The 19,181-nt window shown below is 40.9% G+C and overlaps 2 protein-coding genes across 3 annotated transcripts; both read left to right on the top strand.

Moving 5' to 3' along the window:
- med31 (mediator complex subunit 31) lies at positions 1–4,155 on the top strand. Its single transcript, XM_033609904.2, has 4 exons — positions 1–184; positions 1,716–1,790; positions 2,391–2,487; positions 3,142–4,155. Exons 1-4 carry the CDS (start codon positions 175–177, stop codon positions 3,353–3,355), a joined length of 396 nt encoding a protein of 131 aa, XP_033465795.1. The 5' UTR covers positions 1–174; the 3' UTR covers positions 3,356–4,155.
- A 1,791-nt stretch (positions 4,156–5,946) lies between these two features.
- On the top strand, positions 5,947–18,914 carry LOC117246138 (uncharacterized). Of its 2 annotated transcripts, XM_033609887.2 has the most exons (10): positions 5,947–6,095; positions 8,885–8,979; positions 9,143–9,355; positions 9,449–9,587; positions 11,814–11,956; positions 13,238–13,290; positions 13,732–13,856; positions 13,964–14,071; positions 15,608–15,817; positions 16,041–18,914. In XM_033609887.2, exons 3-10 carry the CDS (start codon positions 9,153–9,155, stop codon positions 16,350–16,352), a joined length of 1,293 nt encoding a protein of 430 aa, XP_033465778.2. In that variant the 5' UTR covers positions 5,947–6,095; positions 8,885–8,979; positions 9,143–9,152; the 3' UTR covers positions 16,353–18,914. The 2 variants fall into 2 exon arrangements, with proteins under 2 accessions (XP_033465778.2, XP_033465782.2); XM_033609891.2 differs by lacking the exon at positions 8,885–8,979 and having other exon boundaries at positions 5,963–6,095.
- The last annotated feature ends 267 nt before the right edge of the window (positions 18,915–19,181 follow it).

Genomic DNA, 19,181 nt, shown 5'->3' with positions numbered 1-19,181 from the left:
GCTGACTTCCGGCAAATATGGCTTCACGTTCCTGACTGTGGTGTTTAAGACAAAACAAACACACACATTCACTCAGGAGTGAATTTAATCGTGTTTTAACCAAACAGTTAACGTTGTTATTTAGATAAAGACAGTCTGCTGTGTTCTGGACCGGATCTGACCGCTGCTGTCGTCATGGAAACAGGTTTGTAGCCGATATTGTAGCTACATGATCCGCTAGCGTTAGCTTGTTAGCATAGCCATCAGAAGAGGACGAAACTACGTCACTAAATTAACTTAATCACGATTTGTGAGCAGTAAAATAATTTATTAGCGACGACTGAAGTGTACACGGGACTGACGTCACCATTCGGTCTTTTCACAATTAAGAAATGATTAGATTTAGTCTGTGTACTGCGGATCTGAAGTCGCGGTATTTGTTCCATGAGATTTATCAGTTACATGCCTTCACATCATGATTGTTCATATACACACGCAATGTATGACGTTACTGAAGACAGTGTTACATCAATATTTAGTTTGTCAGCTAGGTATCTGCGTAAAGGTGTCATAGCCTGTACGAAGGCAGTGCAGTACCGAAATACATCCAAAATTAATTCATTTTAAGGACAGCCTCTTTTATCAACATAAATATGTGCGTTTGATAATAAACTAAAACATCTTATGAATACCTGAGACTGACTCTTGAAATCGGCACACATTAAATTCACCAGTAAATTCAACAAAGGGTTAAACTAACCTGTGACTACAAAGCTTCCAGTGTCCAGCTGATAAACAACGCAGCGTTAAATCACGTCATATTTGAATGGAGTCTGGTGCGTAGTTACACGCACTTAATGCATAATTGTTACACGCAAAACATCACGTTAATTAAAACATTGGTACATTTATATATAGTTAATGTCAACTGGTGTTCGCCAGTTGGCATCAACTTGCAGCGCTATTCAGAACTACATCAGAAATTAATCCACATAACGACAACATCATTTACCAACAAAAAGAAGTGTGTTATAAAGATGATTTTAAACACTTAATTACTACATGAGACTGACTCTTTAAATCGGCACACACTGGATTCATCAGTGAAGTCAATAAATTGTCAAACTGACTTGTGATTGCAATGCCTCCAGTGTTAAGTTGATGAACAACGCAGCGTTAAATTGCTACATATTTGAATGGAGTCTGGTGCGTGCAGTCGCGGTGTTGTGGATTTTGTTTTTTCTCAAAGGGATCATTACTCACATGCATTCACATTACGATTGATTACATACATTTTGAACATGTTGATACAAACATTGTTACACTGATATTTAGCTATTGTCCTCGCTTAGCTGGTAGGGCGCAGTGCTGTTCCAAACTACATCCAAAATAATCCAGTTTTAAGGACAGCCACATTTATCAGCAAAAATACGTGTGTTTTATAATGACTTAAAATATTTTGTGAACAGCTGAGGTTGACTCTTCAGATCGGTACACATTCAATTCACCAGTAAATTCAATTTATCATGTGACTGACTGGTGAGTGTGTGACTTCCTGTATTCAGCTGATGACAGATGGAGCCTTAAATGAATACAAATTTGAACAGTTTGGTGCCATGTCTCATTTAAAAGGCACTTTGCTGATAGTCCAGTGATCACCAACAGTCTTTCAGTTGTTGATATGAATTCATGACGCAGAGGAAATAAAATGTTTCACACATGTGTTTGTGCTGCAGAGGAACAGGCCAGGAACCGTTTCCAGTCTGAACTGGAGTTCATCCAGTGTCTGGCCAACCCAAACTACCTCAACTGTGAGTGACAGCAGCTCCACTGTTTCTATACATGTTTGGTTTGATTACTCTGAGGTTATGACACCTGTTTTCACCATTAGAAAGTCTTTTTTTCCAGATTGTATTGATGGAGTTAGCTGTTAGTTTATTTTCAGCCAGTTTTTATGTAGAAGATCACTTCATTCAGAGAAACCAACCGTATCATATTGTTGTCTCTATTTGCCCTTTAATTACGGCCAGATTACAGAGTTCTTCCCTGAAAACGTCTCTGGAAATTATTAACCAGCTCTGACATTTAAACATTTAAACATGACGACATGAACTCTGTTTTAAAGCTCTCTGCACAGACTGAGTACAACTGATATTAATAGTTACATTGATCCTGGAAATACTGACGTATTTTATTCATTTATTTATTTTGCTGCCTGAAAAGCAGTCGTATTCAAAAGTACTGGGTTTAATAAATAATTGAACATGAAGCATGAAGTCTAAAGGAAAGATTTAAATAAAACAGAGTCTGCCAGAGCAGCACATTGAGGCGGCCGTGCACTGCAGGTGTACGCTGATGCTCATAAAGGTGGTGGTGGTTTGATCTGATAACTGTCCTGTTTGTGTGATCAGTTCTGGCTCAGAGAGGTTTCCTGAGAGAAAGACCGTTCATCAACTACCTCAAGTACCTGCTGTACTGGAAGGAACCCGAGTACGCCAAGTTCCTCAAGTAAGAACCGTCGCTGTGATCTGTTCACTGAGTCTGTCTGCCAACAAGCACAGTTCCTTCATCACCACAAACACACGCTCTGGAGTTTGGTTCATGCACCATACTGCTGCCACTAATACTCACTACAGCATCGAATGTAGATTCATCCTCCACTGAAAATAGTCCCCGACTTCTTCAGTAGTTTGGAGCAGAGTGACACAGACGGAGGTCAGACTGTGACGAGACATGAACAAACGCATAATTCAAATCAATCTTTATTTATAAAACATCTTTCATGTAAGTCAGTGCAGTTTACAGAGCGTCACATAACGTACAGGCCGAAAATAAGACAGAAGCAGTGCAGAGACAAGAAGAAGAAAAGAAGAATAAAAACTCTGACAATACAAAAAAAGAAAAGAAAAACAGGAATAGAAATGACGACACTAAAAAAATTTAAAAGCAATAATAATACAGGTGATACAAGTCTTAAATTAAAGCTCAAATAAAAAGTAGATCAAATAGATTCAAAGACAAAAAACAAATAAGATACATAAGAGATAAAAACATGTAGTGATGATCTTCATTATCCGAAGCTCCCTCCTCTGACAGGTACGACTCCGATCAGTACAGAGTGTGTATTAACCTCACTTCCTGTCTGATGGCGTCTCTCCACAGGTATCCTCACTGCCTCCATATGCTGGAGCTGCTGCAGTACGAACACTTCAGGAAGGAGCTGGTCAACGCGCAGTGCGCCAAGTTCATCGACGAGCAGCAGCTGCTGCACTGGCAGCACTACTCCAGGAAACGCACCCGGCTGCAGCAGGCGCTGGCCGAGCAGCAGCAGCCGCAGCAGCAGCCGCCGCCACACGGCAACGCCACCACCAAGTGACAATGATGTCACTGAACTGTGCAGAGAAACGTGTGTGGATTAAAGCTGGACTGATGCTGGATTCATGAGGCAGGTGTCGAAGTTTACGAGTTTAAAAAAGCACATTCTCTGCAAGGATCCGTCAAACCTGAGGGACGTTTTACAGAGAAACAATAAACTTGACAGATCTCTGATCAGCTGATGATGACATCACATCAGACGGGTTGTCTGTGTCTTCAGTGTTTGGATCCTCATGTAGCGAACTTCATACGGACAAAATAAACGTTTGAACTTCCTGTTGGAAATTTCATGGTTAAAAAAAAAAATCGACACTCAGTCGTTGAATATCTTCAGTTTTCCTCCTGAAACAGGATGACATCATCAGGGGGAAGGACACGACTATTTCCTGGAACTCAAACGTTTCAGTCACAGATTTGTTCATAAAATTCATCATGGGAAGAAAAATGAAAATACATCTCATTAGAAGATGCATCATTTTAAGTACCAGCGTCATTTTTTCTTCCAGCTGGTTTGTCTCTAAAAGATTTCCTTCCATCCACTGAGTTCTGATTTTTAACTTCATTTCTGAGACTAATTCTCAGAGTGGATCTGTGACTGAAATGTTGACGCAGGGCCGAGAGCTGTGACGTTCAGTCCTGGATTCAGAGGAAGATGTCAGATTTTACTGGTCAATAATCAATAATAAGTGATGACTGCTCCGACACGCTGCATCCTGATTCATGTTTATTTACACATCCCTGATCATTATTATGATTATCAATACTTTGCTTTTCTTTTTAATAAAATATTTGAAACTTGAAGCTTTTCCATTGATTTACTGTTGTTTTCAACAAGAACTATTCACATCATAAACATCTGCAGCATTAACAAACATCTTCTTCACTAGAGTCGACTTTTTATTCTCGAGACTAGCCATGATTTATTTATTTATTTATTTATTTATTTATTTTACAACATGCAAAGAGACACAAAAGAAACACGAAGAATCAGTTCACTGACGAAAATAAACATTTTAAGAATAAAGTCGAACATGTTGAGAAAACACTGAAGTCTGTCAACAGAACAAATAGATTTGTAGAAACTGTGACATTTATCTTTTTACTGATTAATTACCAACATATTTATTAGCACACACAATTACTCAATTCAATCAATTTTATTTATAAAGCCCAATATCACAAATCACAATTTTCCTCACAGGGCTTTACAGCATACGACATCCCTCTGTCCTTATGACCCTCACAGCTGATCAGGAAAAACTCCCCAAAAAAACCCTTTAACAGGGAAAAAAAACGGTAGAAACCTCAGGAAGAGCAACTGAGGAGGGATCCCTCTTCCAGGACGGACAGACGTGCAATAGATGTCGTACAGAAGAGATCAACATGATAATTTTATATATTAGAAAAATAAATACATTTTTATATATAAAAGCACATGTACAATTTATATAAATTGTACATGTGCTCATTTATTTTGTGCCTAATTATTGTATTGATATAATTTAGTCATTTAAGTATCAATTCATTCAGTTCTATTTATTTTATTTATTTCTCTGTCCACCGATTCCGTGGGAAATATATTTTGAAATTCCTGCTCAAGTAAAAATAATTACTTTTATTTCAAATTATTAATTACATTTTTCTATTGAACCACAGATATCAGCGTTAAGTATATGTTAGCTCTAGTTTTTTGTATAAAAAGTTGTGCAGTTATTTATTTGTTTATTTTTTGCTCCACTGAAAGTTTGAAGCAATCTCGCTTTTATTCTGTAGAATCAGGTCGGAACATGTTTGTATGAAGTTAACTGGAACAGCCTGACCCTAATTATATACACGCTTATTTATTCCTGTGTCCATTTCACAATTAATGTTTTAATTTCATATTAATTTATTTTTTACAACATTTATTTATTAATGAATCACTTTTTTTGTCCACTGTTTTTTAGGGAAATATATGTATATAAAAAAATCATTAATCGCATTTTTTTTCTTCAACCACATTCAGTTAAATATCAGAGTTAAGTCTTCTGTAAGAAGTTGTGCAGTATTTGTGCTTTTTTCTTCCACTGAAAGTTTGAAGCGATCTCGCTTTTGTTCTGTAGAATCGGGTCGGAACATGTTTGTGTTTAGTTTACTGGAACAGCCTGGCTTATTTATCTGTGTCCATTTCATAAGGATTGTATTGATTTTATTTATTCATAATCTCTCAAGACAGATTCTGCAATTTACATTGTAGTTGTAAAGGAAGAAGAAAAAATTTTTTTTTTTTTTTACCGATGGATTTCCAGATTGATGTATTATTAATCACTTTTTTATTTTTAAATGTAGAAATAATTATTACGCACAAAAAAACCCCAAACATTTATTGCATTTTTTTTCCGTCAAACTCAACCTGTTAAATAGTAGGGTTAAGTTCAGGTTATCGCGAGTGTTTAAATCAGAAAGTGTGGATTTTTTTCTCCGTTTTTTTTAAAAAAAATATATATTTTTATTGACATTTTGAAACGATTTCGCTTTTATTCTGAAGGACGCATACCGGAAGTTGTATATGTGACGTGTTCCGGAACAGCCTGGCCCTCGAGCCTCCTCTCTTCACTACACCTCTGTCGTTGATTCAGAACTGTTCCGGTGTTGTGACGCAAACCGGTTCCTTCGCTAAATGATCTCGCACCGACTGTTCTGTTGATTTCAGCACCGAAAACTCGCGACACCGGAACTTACACCGACTAACGGAGACCACGGTAACGCTACTCATTTTGTTTAATATATTTAATGTCGTTACCAAGCTGACGGTTTTAGCTAGTGACGTAGGTTTGTAGTTTGTGACCGTTGTTCAGAAAGATTCAATCAAACTGCGGTTAGCTTGTTAGCTTGTAGCCTGTTAGCTTGTTAGCTGTTACACAAAGTAAATGAAACATAAGGTTTTAATTTGAGGATTTAATGTCCAGTTATTCCGGGAGCTCAGAGGAAACTCTCTACACGTGTTTATTTTGTGTGTGAACGTGTAACAATGAACAGTTCAGTGTGGAAACTGTCCGCAGGTCAAAGTTCACACAGCCTGATAGGTACAGTTATAAAGTGACTCGTTCACCTGAAATCACTTCACTACATGTTCATGTTAATTTGACATTTTCATATGATCATAGTCTCTTTTTTTTTTTTTGCAAAATTCAAGCAGAAATCAGTTCATCATCACATGATACTGAAATGAAACTACATTTTATGAAGACCAAAAATTGGTGTGAAGAGCGGGCCGTACTCACACAGCTTCTTTTACACAGGGTCATCCCTCATTACAAAATTCTAAGAAAATTCTTGTGATGTTTTCTTAGAATTTCCCCTTAAAGTTAAGACTACATGGTGAAGATGAAAGTTATTCACAGACCATCTCAGACCTTTAAAGAGCTCCTACAGTGACAACTGTCAGGAGCAGTTCGCAGGACTTTTAAGAGTTTCTGAATCAGAGGAGAAAATGGTGGAAACACAAAGAGATCTGAGAAATATTCTCCAGATGCTGAATGACACTGAGTAAATTAAATACTACAGATTAGTGCAGGATAATATGTGTGGCTGACGTCAATAGAGATACGCACACTTTTTCTGCTCAACAAAATAACACTAGAAATAAAATGATCACATCATGAAGTAAAACTGCAAAAACACATCAGAGCAGCAGTGATGAGTTGAGTCTGTCTCAACCTTCAGCAGCAGTGATCACACCAACACTGTCACTGTCTGCAGTTCATCTCATGTCCACTGGGTGTCCTCACACCTTACAGGCTCACAGAGGGGCGTGTCTCTGACAACCAATCACATCTGTTAAAGGAATGCATCACACCCAAGCAGCAACCTCCAGGGATGACGAGTGAAGCCAATGCAGAAGTGCCAAAAACTGTAGTTCGTTGAATGGCCACTTGAGGCAGGCTCCAAAAGCAAGTCAGTCCCCATAGACCCCCATGTTACAGCAGAAATAAACATGTTTACAGCCTGGTACAAAAAACGGTTTTGGTCTCTATAGCTAATTTCCCCTCTCATGACAAATGTACAGGGGGTGAATTTTTTTATAACTCATCCATTAAAATTTTATTAAGGCTTAATGTTACACACAATTAAGGGCATGGTCACTTTGAGTGACAGGTGGCTAACTAGCCGCTGGCTGTCTGCTAGGCGTCATCTCAGCTAATTCGTAAGTCATTGAACTTGACCTCTCAGCCGTGTTTGTGCCTTTTGGATATTTTGTTTCGTGAGGGAGCTGGCACCAAACGGGAGCAGCCAACACCACAGGGCTAGCCAAAGTAGTGTAGCTTGTTAGCCTAGCTTGTTAGCCTTAGCTAACTTAGCAGCTTCGAGTAAGGTGGGCGTGTTTAAGCAACCAGGCTTCATTTGGCCTGCCTCTTTGCCCAGTTTTGATTGGCCCGGGAGTTGGGCGGAGTCAGGCACTGCCAAGATGGCGACGGCCAGAGCCTACTACTTTGAGCTTCAAACCCACACCTCAGATACCAATGGGTGACGTCACTGTGACTGTGTCCATATTTTTATACAGTCTATGATCGCACCTAGCAACAGGGTTTTTGTTTTTGTTTTTACTTTGTATATATATTTTTAACTGTTGACATTCAGTTTGTATACAGAGTGGTGAGTAATGACCAAAAATTACAAATGAAATAATGAAACAAGCGAGCACAAACCTCAGTGACAGCGATGTGACAATGCAACACCAATAAATAAAATAAATAAATCAGACACAGCTAGGGACGTGTCACTTCAACTCGTTCATGATATTATTTTAATGTCATACGAAAATTCCAATCATGATACTCGCAATATAGCAAAGACATGGTCAGCAGTTGAAGCTACGTCACAAACTTCTTAACTTTTGACATCACAGCTGGGGACGACAAGGAGCCTGTTAGTCCTACATGATTTCACACTAAGTACCAAAACTTGTCGAATAGAAGCCGTCAGTAATGTTTGTTGGGTCTGTAATGATTTGGTACCGCCATCAATAATGCAAATGCTAAGGTTAGTGTTTGCTAGCTAGCTAACTCACTTCTAGCTACAGCAGCAGATTTTAATCAGCATCAATTTTGTGGTGTAAGTTTGGTTTATGTTTGGGTGGAAAAAGTGGTCAAATGTTCCGTTTAAAAAGAAGATGAAGAAGAAGAGGCAATTATAAATTTTAAAAAAGCCATCATCATCTCCAGTAAGTGCACAATGGCAGCGTGCGATTTGAGACAACACCAACCTGTTAAATTAGTGCACGACACAGGAAGTACGTAGCGTAATAATAGAAGTATGAGGTTTGAGACACAGTCTGTGTCTTAAGGCTTGGGGGGAGTCCAACATTTCTGCTGTGTCCTGAATGTTCGGTCATTCTGATTAATCAAAACCAAACACGCCCACTGAGGTCAATGTGTAGGAGGGGAGGAGGGACGAGGCCTGTGGATCATCTTGAGTAAATGAGTCACGATTTGTAGAAAGAGACGTGATGTTGAGTTTTTCAAATGGATTTTTTTGGTGTGTCATGTAGTTCCATTACCGGAGAGACACTGACATCTCTACGGTGATCTCTGCAACACTCAGCAACTTGCACCAAACTATCTGGATCAATAAACAGCTCTACAGGTGGGAGGAAAGGTAGTTCTGATTTTAGGGTGAACTGTCCCTTTAATCCTTGGATATATTTGATGTTTGGTTTCTGTAGCTGAAAGTTTGCAGGAGTCACAGTCGACTGAAAAACCTACAGAATAATAAAACGTATAATAAACACCATCTTTGTCTCCATCAGGACGTGAGCGATGCTGCAGCGGGTGGCGGTGGTCGGTGCTGGGGCGGCGGGACTCTGTGCAGCCAGACACATCCTGTCCCGCCTGAACAGCTTCGCCCCCCCGGTGGTGTTTGAGCTCTCTGACAGCGTGGGCGGCACCTGGTGTTACACTGACCGCGTTGGGACGTACAACAACGGCCGGCCGGTTCTCAGCAGTATGTACAGAGACCTGCGGTACGTCTGTGATGTCATCAAAGAGAACTCATTTTCCTCTGAATGAAATCCACATGTGGTCCAGAGTTTAATGGCTCCGCCTCCTCCCAACAGAACCAACCTGCCCAAAGAGGTGATGATGTTCCCTGACTTCCCCTTTGACCCCCAGCTGAACAGCTTTCTGTCTCATCAGGAGGTTCGGACGTACCTGGAGAGATACTGTCAGAGCCACAACATCCGGCCGCACATCAGGGTGAGTCGACCTCCAGCAGGTCACATGACTCACTGACATTTAACAGGAAGTACACTTATTATTTCTAACCAATCAGTGACAGAGACCAGACAGCAGTGAGGAACTAATTTAATTCACACCACCAAGAAAAACGCTGACATGTTGTCCTGTAAGGTCCCGATCACACAGGAAGTGTTTCAGCAGCTGGAGGCGACTTCTTCTAACAGTTTTTAATCAGAATGAAGCTTTTTGCTCGCTGTTTTTGTCCCTTATCTCTCTGTGCTTGAGGCATCTGGCATCCAACTGGTGGTACTCCCCATGATCCAGCCTCTTTTTTAGGGTCTCATGTACCCACACAGATCTCTGTTTATCTGCTGACAGCCTCTCACCCTCAACCAGAGCTACACACAGCATCCTCTGCCTCAACATGGCAGCAGCTACACACTGATTACTGCAGGATACATACAAATAAATTAATAAATAAACAGTGGATAGACTACACAGGAAGGTTAGGGTATGGAGGTGAGTATGTGGTTGCCTGGCAACAATAAAAAGGCACAGCAAGTGTTTTTTTTTTCACTAGTGGCATTCAGTTTTTTTAAAAAAAAAAGGCAGTGCAGCGCTCCTTGTGTTTTGCAACCTGCAAAACACTGTCTGTGTGATTGGGGCCTAAGACCAAGGCCAGCGGCTGGTGCAGCAACGTCTATTTTGCTTTGACGAGTCAAAATCACTTCGCATTTTCACATCACATATACGTACACTCAGTAAACTCTGGGCTTCACTGTCCGTCCATTTGTCCATGTTTTCCTCCATTTTTGTGCCTCCGCACTGGTGACAGTCGTGGCTGAAGGCATTATCTTACTATATAATGACAAACACTGTGTGTGTGTGTGTGTGTGTGTGTGTGTGTGTGTGTGTGTGTGTGTTCCAGGTTTTTCTCCTCACTGACTTGGTCAATCCATGGGAAATTTGGCACAGTGGTAGAGGGTCATGGGAGGATGCCAATGAAGCAATATTACATCAATTGGCCAAAGGGGGGCGCTATAGCAACCCATTGAAATGTCAAACTTTGAATGGACATATCTCATTTTCCGCCATTTTGAATGTTTTGAAAAACACTTCAAATGGATCTCTTCCTAGGAAGTTTGAGCGATCTGCATGAAACTGGGTGAACATAATCTAGGGACCAATATCTAAAGTTCCCTCTTGGCAAAAGTTGGAAAACTTACTAAAACTGAGCTTCTATAAGGCAATGAATATTGCGGAGGGCGTGGCTCATCACATAAAGGTGTATAACATCTCAAGGGTTTCACCCATCACCACGCAACTTTGTAGGCATATGACCACACATAATCTGAGGGGACCCCTCCATTATTGACCCCATCAAACAAAATGGGGGCGCTAGAGAGCTCATTTCTTATCTAGGCCTAACCGCCATATGGATTTTTACTAAACTTGGTAGATATGTAGAACAGGACGCCTCAAGGTGACTGGAGAAATTTAACTCTAATTGGCAACTGGGTGGCGCTATAACAACAGAAAAATGCTTCAAAATGGCTAAAATGCGACCGATCGCTGTGGCTCCCCCTGTGGACCAATGTTGGTGTTTCTAATGTTTGGTATGACTAAGTCATGGTATGGTATGCTGTACTCAATGGGTATGGACTAGTGTTTTCAGGTTATACAGACATCCTTCCATCACATTGTTTCAAATTTGGCACAAACGTCCACTTGGACTCAGTTACTAACTGATAAGATTTTGGTGGTCAGAGGTCAGTGTGACCTAGAAAAGGTTGGTGTGTAAATTCCATATATAATTAACATTCATGCAGTTCTGTTTGTGTAACACAATGCGAATGGTCATGAAAATTTAAGAAAGAAAACTTGAAAAGCCGTGAAAATGTTATGAACATTTGTCCATGAAAATATGTGGGAAGCCTGTCAAAACCTGACTGAAGGAAAATGTTCTTAAAGTATTGACAGTGCAGTAAGAGGTACAGTATTTCCCTCTGACATGTCGAAGAGACGAAATATGAAGTAACATAAAATGGAAAAACTCAAGTACCTTGAATTTGTACTTGAATAAATGTTTTCATGTTTATGTTTGTTCCACCTCACCGCTGGTGATGTGACAGTTCACACTCTGTTCTGATGTTTTACAGAGCAAAAGATTATCTGGTTGATTATGAAAACAAAGCTTTAGTTTCATTCTTGTTCCTCTCTCTGACTCTTATCTCTCTGTGTCAGTTCAACACTGTGGTGGAGAGTGTGAAGCCTGTTGTCGAGACGACGGAGGGCGAGGAGGCGAGGACAACATGGGAAGTGACATCATCAGATTCATCAGGTGGTCACAAAACAGAAACCTTTGACTCGGTCTTCGTCTGCTCGGGGTGAGATGTGTTCATATCAAGATGAAGAACAGTTTATTCATTCTGCAGCTGAGCTTTTGTTCTGACTATTATTGAACTATCCGTCCACTATTGAGGAGACAGACTGCTCTAATGTAGCCACTGTGTTCATACCGTCAGTGTCCGTCCACTAACAGTGTTTGTTTTTGTCACTGACAGGCTCAGATTGTTGTTCTGAGTGACAACATTATAAAAGGATCCCTACAGAGATAGAGCTTTGTGTTAAAGAGTAAGATCCTTTTTGTTTAACCAGAAACAGCTCTGAAATCACCGTCACCAAACCCACCAGACTGCATTTTATCATCATTAAACACGCTTCAGTCAAAGTCAGCAGAAACAAAATCAAACTCACAGAAACTTCCTTCGTCTTTCCACTGTTCAAATCACCAGCTCTGGTTTGTTGGGTTCCCGCAGATCTTTAAAAAGTCTAAAAAGGCGATTCATTCATTAATCTTAAAGAAAAATGCATTAAATGTCATTAAAATGTCTTAAATGAATCTTTCAAAAGTCTTAAAAATAGTAAGACATGGAAATTATTATTTTCTGACACTGCATTGTAAAAGAAGAACTTTTTACTTTGAACTTTTTAATTTGACAGAAAAGGTCGTGTTTCATGTCACAATAAACATTTTGGGCAATTTAATATCAGTGCATGTTTTTTTCCCTCAGTTTTAGTCATTGTAAAATTAAATTACCTAAATGTCTTAGACCCTGGGTTTGGTTGAAATTAACCTTTAATTCACCAGTTAGATGTGACAACATGCTGCCTCTATACACACTAACATGACTGTTTATTTAAATGCAGTCTGGTGGGTTTGGTGACGGTGATTTCAGAGCTGTTTCTGGTTAAACAAAAAGGATCTTACTCTTTAACACAAAGCTCTATCTCTGTAGGGATCCTTTCATAATGTTGTCAAACACTTAGAACAACAATCTGAGCCTGTCAGTGACAAAAACAAACACTGTTAGTGGACGGACACCGACAGTGTGAACAGAGTGGTGACATCACAGCCTGTTTCACTGCTGCAGCTCTTTGTCTCAATACCAGACACATTTTTAAAAAACCGTTCCCATTAGTCACGTAGATACAAAAATATGGCAAAAAAGGCTCCATGTTGAAAAACAGTAACTCTTTAAAGTTTGGTTCAACAAATATTTTGAAGTCATTTCCTGTTGCTGCCACTGGGTGTCACCAGAACGCTGCATTAACCGGTTTAAATGTTTGTTTGGATGATGTGATGTTTGTGTTGTGTTGTTTTTCAGGCACTACTCCGACCCTCACATCCCTCACATACCAGGGGTCCAGAACTTTAAAGGTGCACGCAACATTAATGTTTTTATGAAACTGTCAGCCCCAACATGAACAATGAGCTGACTGAAGTTTGTGTGTTTCTACACTTTAATAAACAAAAGAAATCAGAGTTGGAGCTGTTGGAAGGTGGAGTTTCTTCTCTTCTGATGGAGCAAGGCTAACAGTTTCCCCCTGCTCCCAGTCTTTGTGCTAAGATAGACTAGCAATTTCCCCCCGGTCCTAGACTTCATGCTAACTAGGCTAACAATTTCTCCCTGCACCCAGTCTTTGTGCTAAGATAGGCTAACTGTTTCCCCTGCTCCCAGTCTTTGAGCTAATCTAGGCTAACTGTTTCCCCCTGCTCCCAGTCTTTGTGCTAATCTAGGCTAACAATTTCCCCTGCTCCCAGTCTTTGTGCTAAGCTAAGCGAAGCTAACCACACTGTCTTTCCTGTCTCTGTGTGAAGGGAAGGTGCTCCACAGCCATGCATACAGGAGTGCAGAGCCGTTCGCGGGTCAGTCGGTGGTCGTTCTCGGAGCCAGAGCTTCAGGTTTGGATATTTCCATTGAACTGGCCAAAGTTGGTGCTCAGGTAACAAAAACCTCCACTGACGTGTGTCACTAAAATGTAGCCACAGTGACACGATGTATAAAGAAAGTTGTCAGTCTGTTTCTGAGTCTCTCTGTCTCTCTGTCCAGGTGACTCTGAGTCATGGCCGTCCTCGTCTCACCTGGCCTCTACCTGCTGAGATTCAACAGTCCAGTTCAGTGGTGGCGGTCGAAGAGGACGGCAGCCTCCGTTTCCAGGTCACTGAAGTCTCCCAGCGCCGATCTGCTCTCATTCTGACTCCGTCTGGTGTCTGTTTGTTCAGAGATATCTGTATTAGAGGTGTTACAGTACACTGGAGTCACAGCTTGGTCCTTACCACAGGACAGGACGTATACTTCAGTTAAACAAATGAACCCTAAGCTAAGGCGATGTTACAGCTTACATCATTCACTGTTTAATGTATCTTAGAACAATGCATACTGCAGCCACCAGGTGGATGTAAATATAAGCCTGAAAATGATTTCATGCTGCAACTGTAGGGCACAAAATGAATATTATGTAGACTCTTTGTTTACATCAAAGTCTAGCAAACACAAAAGTCTTTGTTGAGCGTCAAACGGTGGCGACGGTTTTCGATAAAAATGAAGGTTATCTGTTTTTCAACAGTTTCTCAGCGGTGTCCACTGTTTTAGGATTTATACTTGTGCGTCAGTTCTGTGCAGAGCCTACGCTGTTGTGAGCATTTACACTTCTGCGGTGGTGTGTCTGTGTCGCTCTGCAGTTACACCTCCAAAACACTAGTCGGCGGCAGGGTTTCTGTGAAGTGCTGTAAAGTTTATTTGATTCAAAACACACACTGAACACACATCAAACACACATTAAACACACAGTAAACATGGCTTAATAGAGACAGTTTCAAACACAAATCAGCTTCACTATAACTCGCAGCATTCACAGACAAACACTTGTCTTTATCTGGACACATTTTCCCACAAATACAACATGCTAACGTTATTAGCACAAGCCTATGGCATTTTACACTGTATAAATTAGCCTAGTAGCCAGCGTATTTTTCCTCTACTCATATGAAGCCATGAAAAACAGCAACATTTAACAAAGGTAACGTTACAAAATTCGGCTCCGTTACAACTCACAAGGTTCACTGACAAAACAACTGTCTTATACTAAACACGTTTTCCAAACAAATACAACATGCTAACATTATTAGCACAAGCCTATGGCAGTTTCCATTGTATACATTAGCCTAGCGGCTAGCAGCAATTTCCTCTGCTCATATGAAGCCAGGATAAATCACGCACAAGACTTAAAATGCTATTTTTGTGGAGGCTTTATTGTCTTCACAATTTATTGTTTCATATCTGTGAAATTAAAGTAAATCAAAGCTTTGTTTCCACTGAGGGAAATGGTTTCAGCTTACAGAGACAGACAGGAGGTCTGCATCACTGTGATGCGTAGTTACATTTCTGGGGAGGTGCACATCAGGCTACGGTGTAGGTACAATGTCCAAATTGGTATATATACTGTAGTTCAATGTAGCCAACCCCGAGCAGTTAAATATGCCTTCATCAGCCCTGATACAAACCTTTGAGATCAGGTCAGGACATCTGTAATCTAATCTAATTTATTTGATTGGATATCTTACATGTATTTTCTGCACACGGCTTATGACATCCTCAATGCTAGAAAGTTGCATCACTTTCCTTTAAATCTCTCGTATGAACCTGTCTGTGTTTACCAATAAAATTCACTTATGTTTAAACCACCTGTTTCAGGACGGCTCTGTGGGCACTGCTGATGTCCTGATGTTCTGCACCGGCTACAACTTCAGCTATCCATTCTTGGATGCCTCTCAGCTGGGTCTAGACATCCAGGACCACGTGATGTCTCCCCTGTACCGCTACTTGCTGCCCCCAGCCTTCCCCTCGCTCTTCTTCATCGGCATCTGCAAGGTCATCTGCCCCTTCCCCAACTTCAACTGCCAGGTGAGACGACATGTAGACAGGACTGGAAAAACGCTACAAAGATAATTAAAAAATAACTCATCACAAGTGCTGTGTGACGATGTTTTCTAAAGGGATTTACAACAGTGTGATGGCAGATGTGTGTGAGAAGGTTGTTTTTGTCTATAATTCGATTAGAAAACTGATGGGATCCAACAGAGGAGCTTAGCTGTGGTCATTATTAAATCCAGTCTTATCTCTTCAGGTCCAGTTCGCTCTATCCGTGCTGGACGGCTCCGTCACTTTACCGTCTGCAGCCCAGATGGAGGAGGAGGTCCGACAAGAGCAGCGGGAAAAAGAGGAGCACGGAGTCCTGCAGCGCCACCTGGTGATCATGGACCAGGATCAGTGGGAGTACTGCAACATGTTGGCTCGCACCGCCGGCTTCCCGCTGCTGCCGCCCGTCGTACGCAGGCTGTATGAGGAGGTGGGGCGACAGCGACAAGTTCACCCTGAAAACTACCGGAGGATCAACTACAGGCTGATCAATGATGTCGAATGGGAGGTGATCGATTGATTAATGGAGGAGGTGGAGCAGGTGGACAAAATCACTATGACTCAACAAAGGGTTATAAACAATCAGGAAACAAAGTCCAGCAAACATGCTGAGACTGTCAGAGGTGTTGATTCACCTCAACGCTCGTTTTGTCGCTGAACGTTAAACAAATCTGTCTTTTATTCGTTCTGCTTAACACCAGCACTCCAGATTGAATCATGCACCATCTTGAATTGTGAACGAATATCACATGAAGTTGTGTTTTTGCAGAAAGATTCAGAGTGTGTCTCAAATCGCATACTTCTGTTAGTACACTTCAATATAGTACAATGCGTACACTATGTACTTCTTGCGTGGTGCACTAATTTCAACAGTGAGGTGGTGGTAGTGTTGTCTCAAACTGTGTACTGTCATTTTGCACTTACAGGAAGTGACAATAGCTTTTTTTTTTTTTTACCGCCTCTTCTTTGTCTTTCCTTTAAATCGCCAACATTCGCCCGCTATCTCCTGTCACACAAAAATCAAACTTACGCTACAACATCAGTGCTGATAAAAATGAGCTAGGAGCAAGTTAGCTAGCTAGAGAATGCTAACGTTAGCTACCAAACTAACGTTAGCACTCACGCTATTGTTCACAGTACCAAATCATCACAGACTTAGGCGATTTGAGACACAACGTCAGGCTCCCGAGAGGATGAATCCTACAAACTTTGGTGATCCTCTGACTTTTCATCTAGCGCCATCATCAGGTCAACATGTTGATGTGTTCAGTACCTGCAGAACTAATGATATTAACATCAGCCTTAACTGTATTTACTGATAATCAGCTAATGTTAGCATGCTAACATATCAAACTAAAATGGTAAATATTACACATGCTAAATATTAGCATTTTAGTGTTGTCATCACGGGCGTATTAGCATGCTAATATTTCCATTTACAGCAAAAGTGCCCCATTACTAATCTCCCAGCTCTGTGGACAGCTGCACTCTGTGTTTACTGCTGGTCAACGTGCTAACTGTCTGTAAGGGTTAATATTGCTTTTAAAAGTCTGACAGACAGAAGGATAGCTGTGGTAACATGTGGAAACATAGCACCTACTGCCCACACTCCGGTCTCCACTGGTTTGCTAATGTTAGCCTTGGCTGCTCTGCACTGCGTACCAGCCAGGTCGGGTGGGAACTAGCTAGTGGTGGCAATCCTTTGCGAATACTTTTGGTAACACTGTCTCGATGAAGGGAGGATGTTGCTGTGGAAAACCGCACCCACCCTCCCGTCTCCCCCCAGGTTGCCCCGGTGAGTAAGTTTGACCCATAAACCCCCTTTAGCATTGTTAACTATGTTAGCACTATTAGTCTTGCTGACACTGCTAACTAGGGGTGGGAATCACCAGAGGACATGCTGTTATATTATTGCAATATGCTGAGTATTGCGATGCAATATATTGTGATATATCCAAAATAAGTCCAGATGTTTGATTTTAACGCTAACGGCACATTTCTGATTTCATTCTCCAGTGCCTCCATCTTTGTTTTGATGAACTTCCTGCCAAATACTGCTGACTGAGACCTCTGCTAACCTCATCAGGAAAAAAACATCAGCACCATCTAGTGGACCGAAAGAGCAACTGAATTTATTATTCTGGTACCAAAAGTTTTATTAAAATGTGTCTTTGCAAAAATTTATTTAGATAACTGGTAGTGACATTAGCTAGTCACTTAGTGTCGGACCAACATTTCAAGAGCTTATCTAACGTTAGGGCGCCATAGCTCTTTTTTACATTCGGTACTTGAAAGAGCTGCAAAAACTATTAATGTGACTGACGTACACCTTCTGGTGAAAGCGAGCAGTATAGGTCCATAGAGCTGACCATCCTCTTCATAAACTTGACAGTGATTTTCTTCATTTCAGTAGCTTGCTAGGCTAGCTGACTGGCTAACCTCGCTGTCACAATGATCAAAAACGACGTTTACAAAAACAATCAGCAAATGCTGTTAACAATATGTACAAAGCTAACTGCAAAGTAAAGTTACTAAGTTAACTTTGCACAGTTAGCTTTATACATATTGTTAATAGTATTTAATGTTTGTTTTGTATATACGTTAGTGGTTTTGATCAGTTCAAGGTGACTAGCTAGCATTAGTCACTCAGTGTAGCACCAACCTTAGCCTTATTTTAAGAGCTAACGTTCGGTCGCTATGGTAGGGTGACCATATTTTGATTTCCAAAAAATGAGGACACTCGGCCCGGCCACGACATAGCCTACTTAAATGATACTCGCAGTTTACTCAAAGATGCCTTATAATTTTAATATATTTAAAGTTTATATGTATGGATAGAAAATTCAGTTATATTACAAAATAATATCTCTCAAAGACAGAAATTCAGATAGGCCCCAATAGATAGGGGACACATACACACAGAGTGTGGCTACCTGATTCGAGTCCAATGGCACCGACGGTAGGCCTACCCGACGGGTTGTTCGGGTTTGGTCAAAAATGTATAAATTGTATTCGGGCTCGGGTCGGATTCGGTCAGCTTTCAGTGAAAATTTAGTGTAAAAATAAATAAAATCCTATTGTCTGTCCTGTTTATTGCTTGGGCACTGTCATTTATGTGACAACACCTGAACAGATCACACACGCACACATTGGCTGTTTGTTTCTACCTCCCCCCTCGCTGGAAGCCTCGGACCTCCCGCCGCCCGCTCCCGTCTCAAACACGGAGGTCTCCCTCTCCGTGGAGCACCCACGGCACACGCCCAGCCTGTTAAATAGCTTGTAACCATAACAACTGTGTGACACAAACTCAGTGCTTTAGTCATTAAATAATGTCGGGCTTGGTTTGGTT

Source organism: Epinephelus lanceolatus, chromosome 11 (genome assembly GCF_041903045.1).
Source record: "Epinephelus lanceolatus isolate andai-2023 chromosome 11, ASM4190304v1, whole genome shotgun sequence".
Classification (NCBI taxonomy): Eukaryota; Metazoa; Chordata; class Actinopteri; order Perciformes; family Serranidae; genus Epinephelus; species Epinephelus lanceolatus.
This window is presented reverse-complemented; position numbering and strand designations above follow the sequence as displayed.

Coding starts and splice junctions, on each gene's coding strand:
- LOC117246138 (XM_033609887.2), top strand. CDS start 9,153: ATGCTGCAGCGGGTGGCGGTGGTCGGTGCTGGGGCGGCGGGACTCTGT. Junction 9,356..9,448: donor AGTATGTACAGAGACCTGCG/GTACGTCTGTGA, acceptor TCCTCCCAACAG/AACCAACCTGCCCAAAGAGG. Junction 11,957..13,237: donor TCGGTCTTCGTCTGCTCGGG/GTGAGATGTGTT, acceptor GTTGTTTTTCAG/GCACTACTCCGACCCTCACA.
- med31 (XM_033609904.2), top strand. Junction 1,791..2,390: donor CAACCCAAACTACCTCAACT/GTGAGTGACAGC, acceptor TTGTGTGATCAG/TTCTGGCTCAGAGAGGTTTC. Junction 2,488..3,141: donor GAGTACGCCAAGTTCCTCAA/GTAAGAACCGTC, acceptor GTCTCTCCACAG/GTATCCTCACTGCCTCCATA.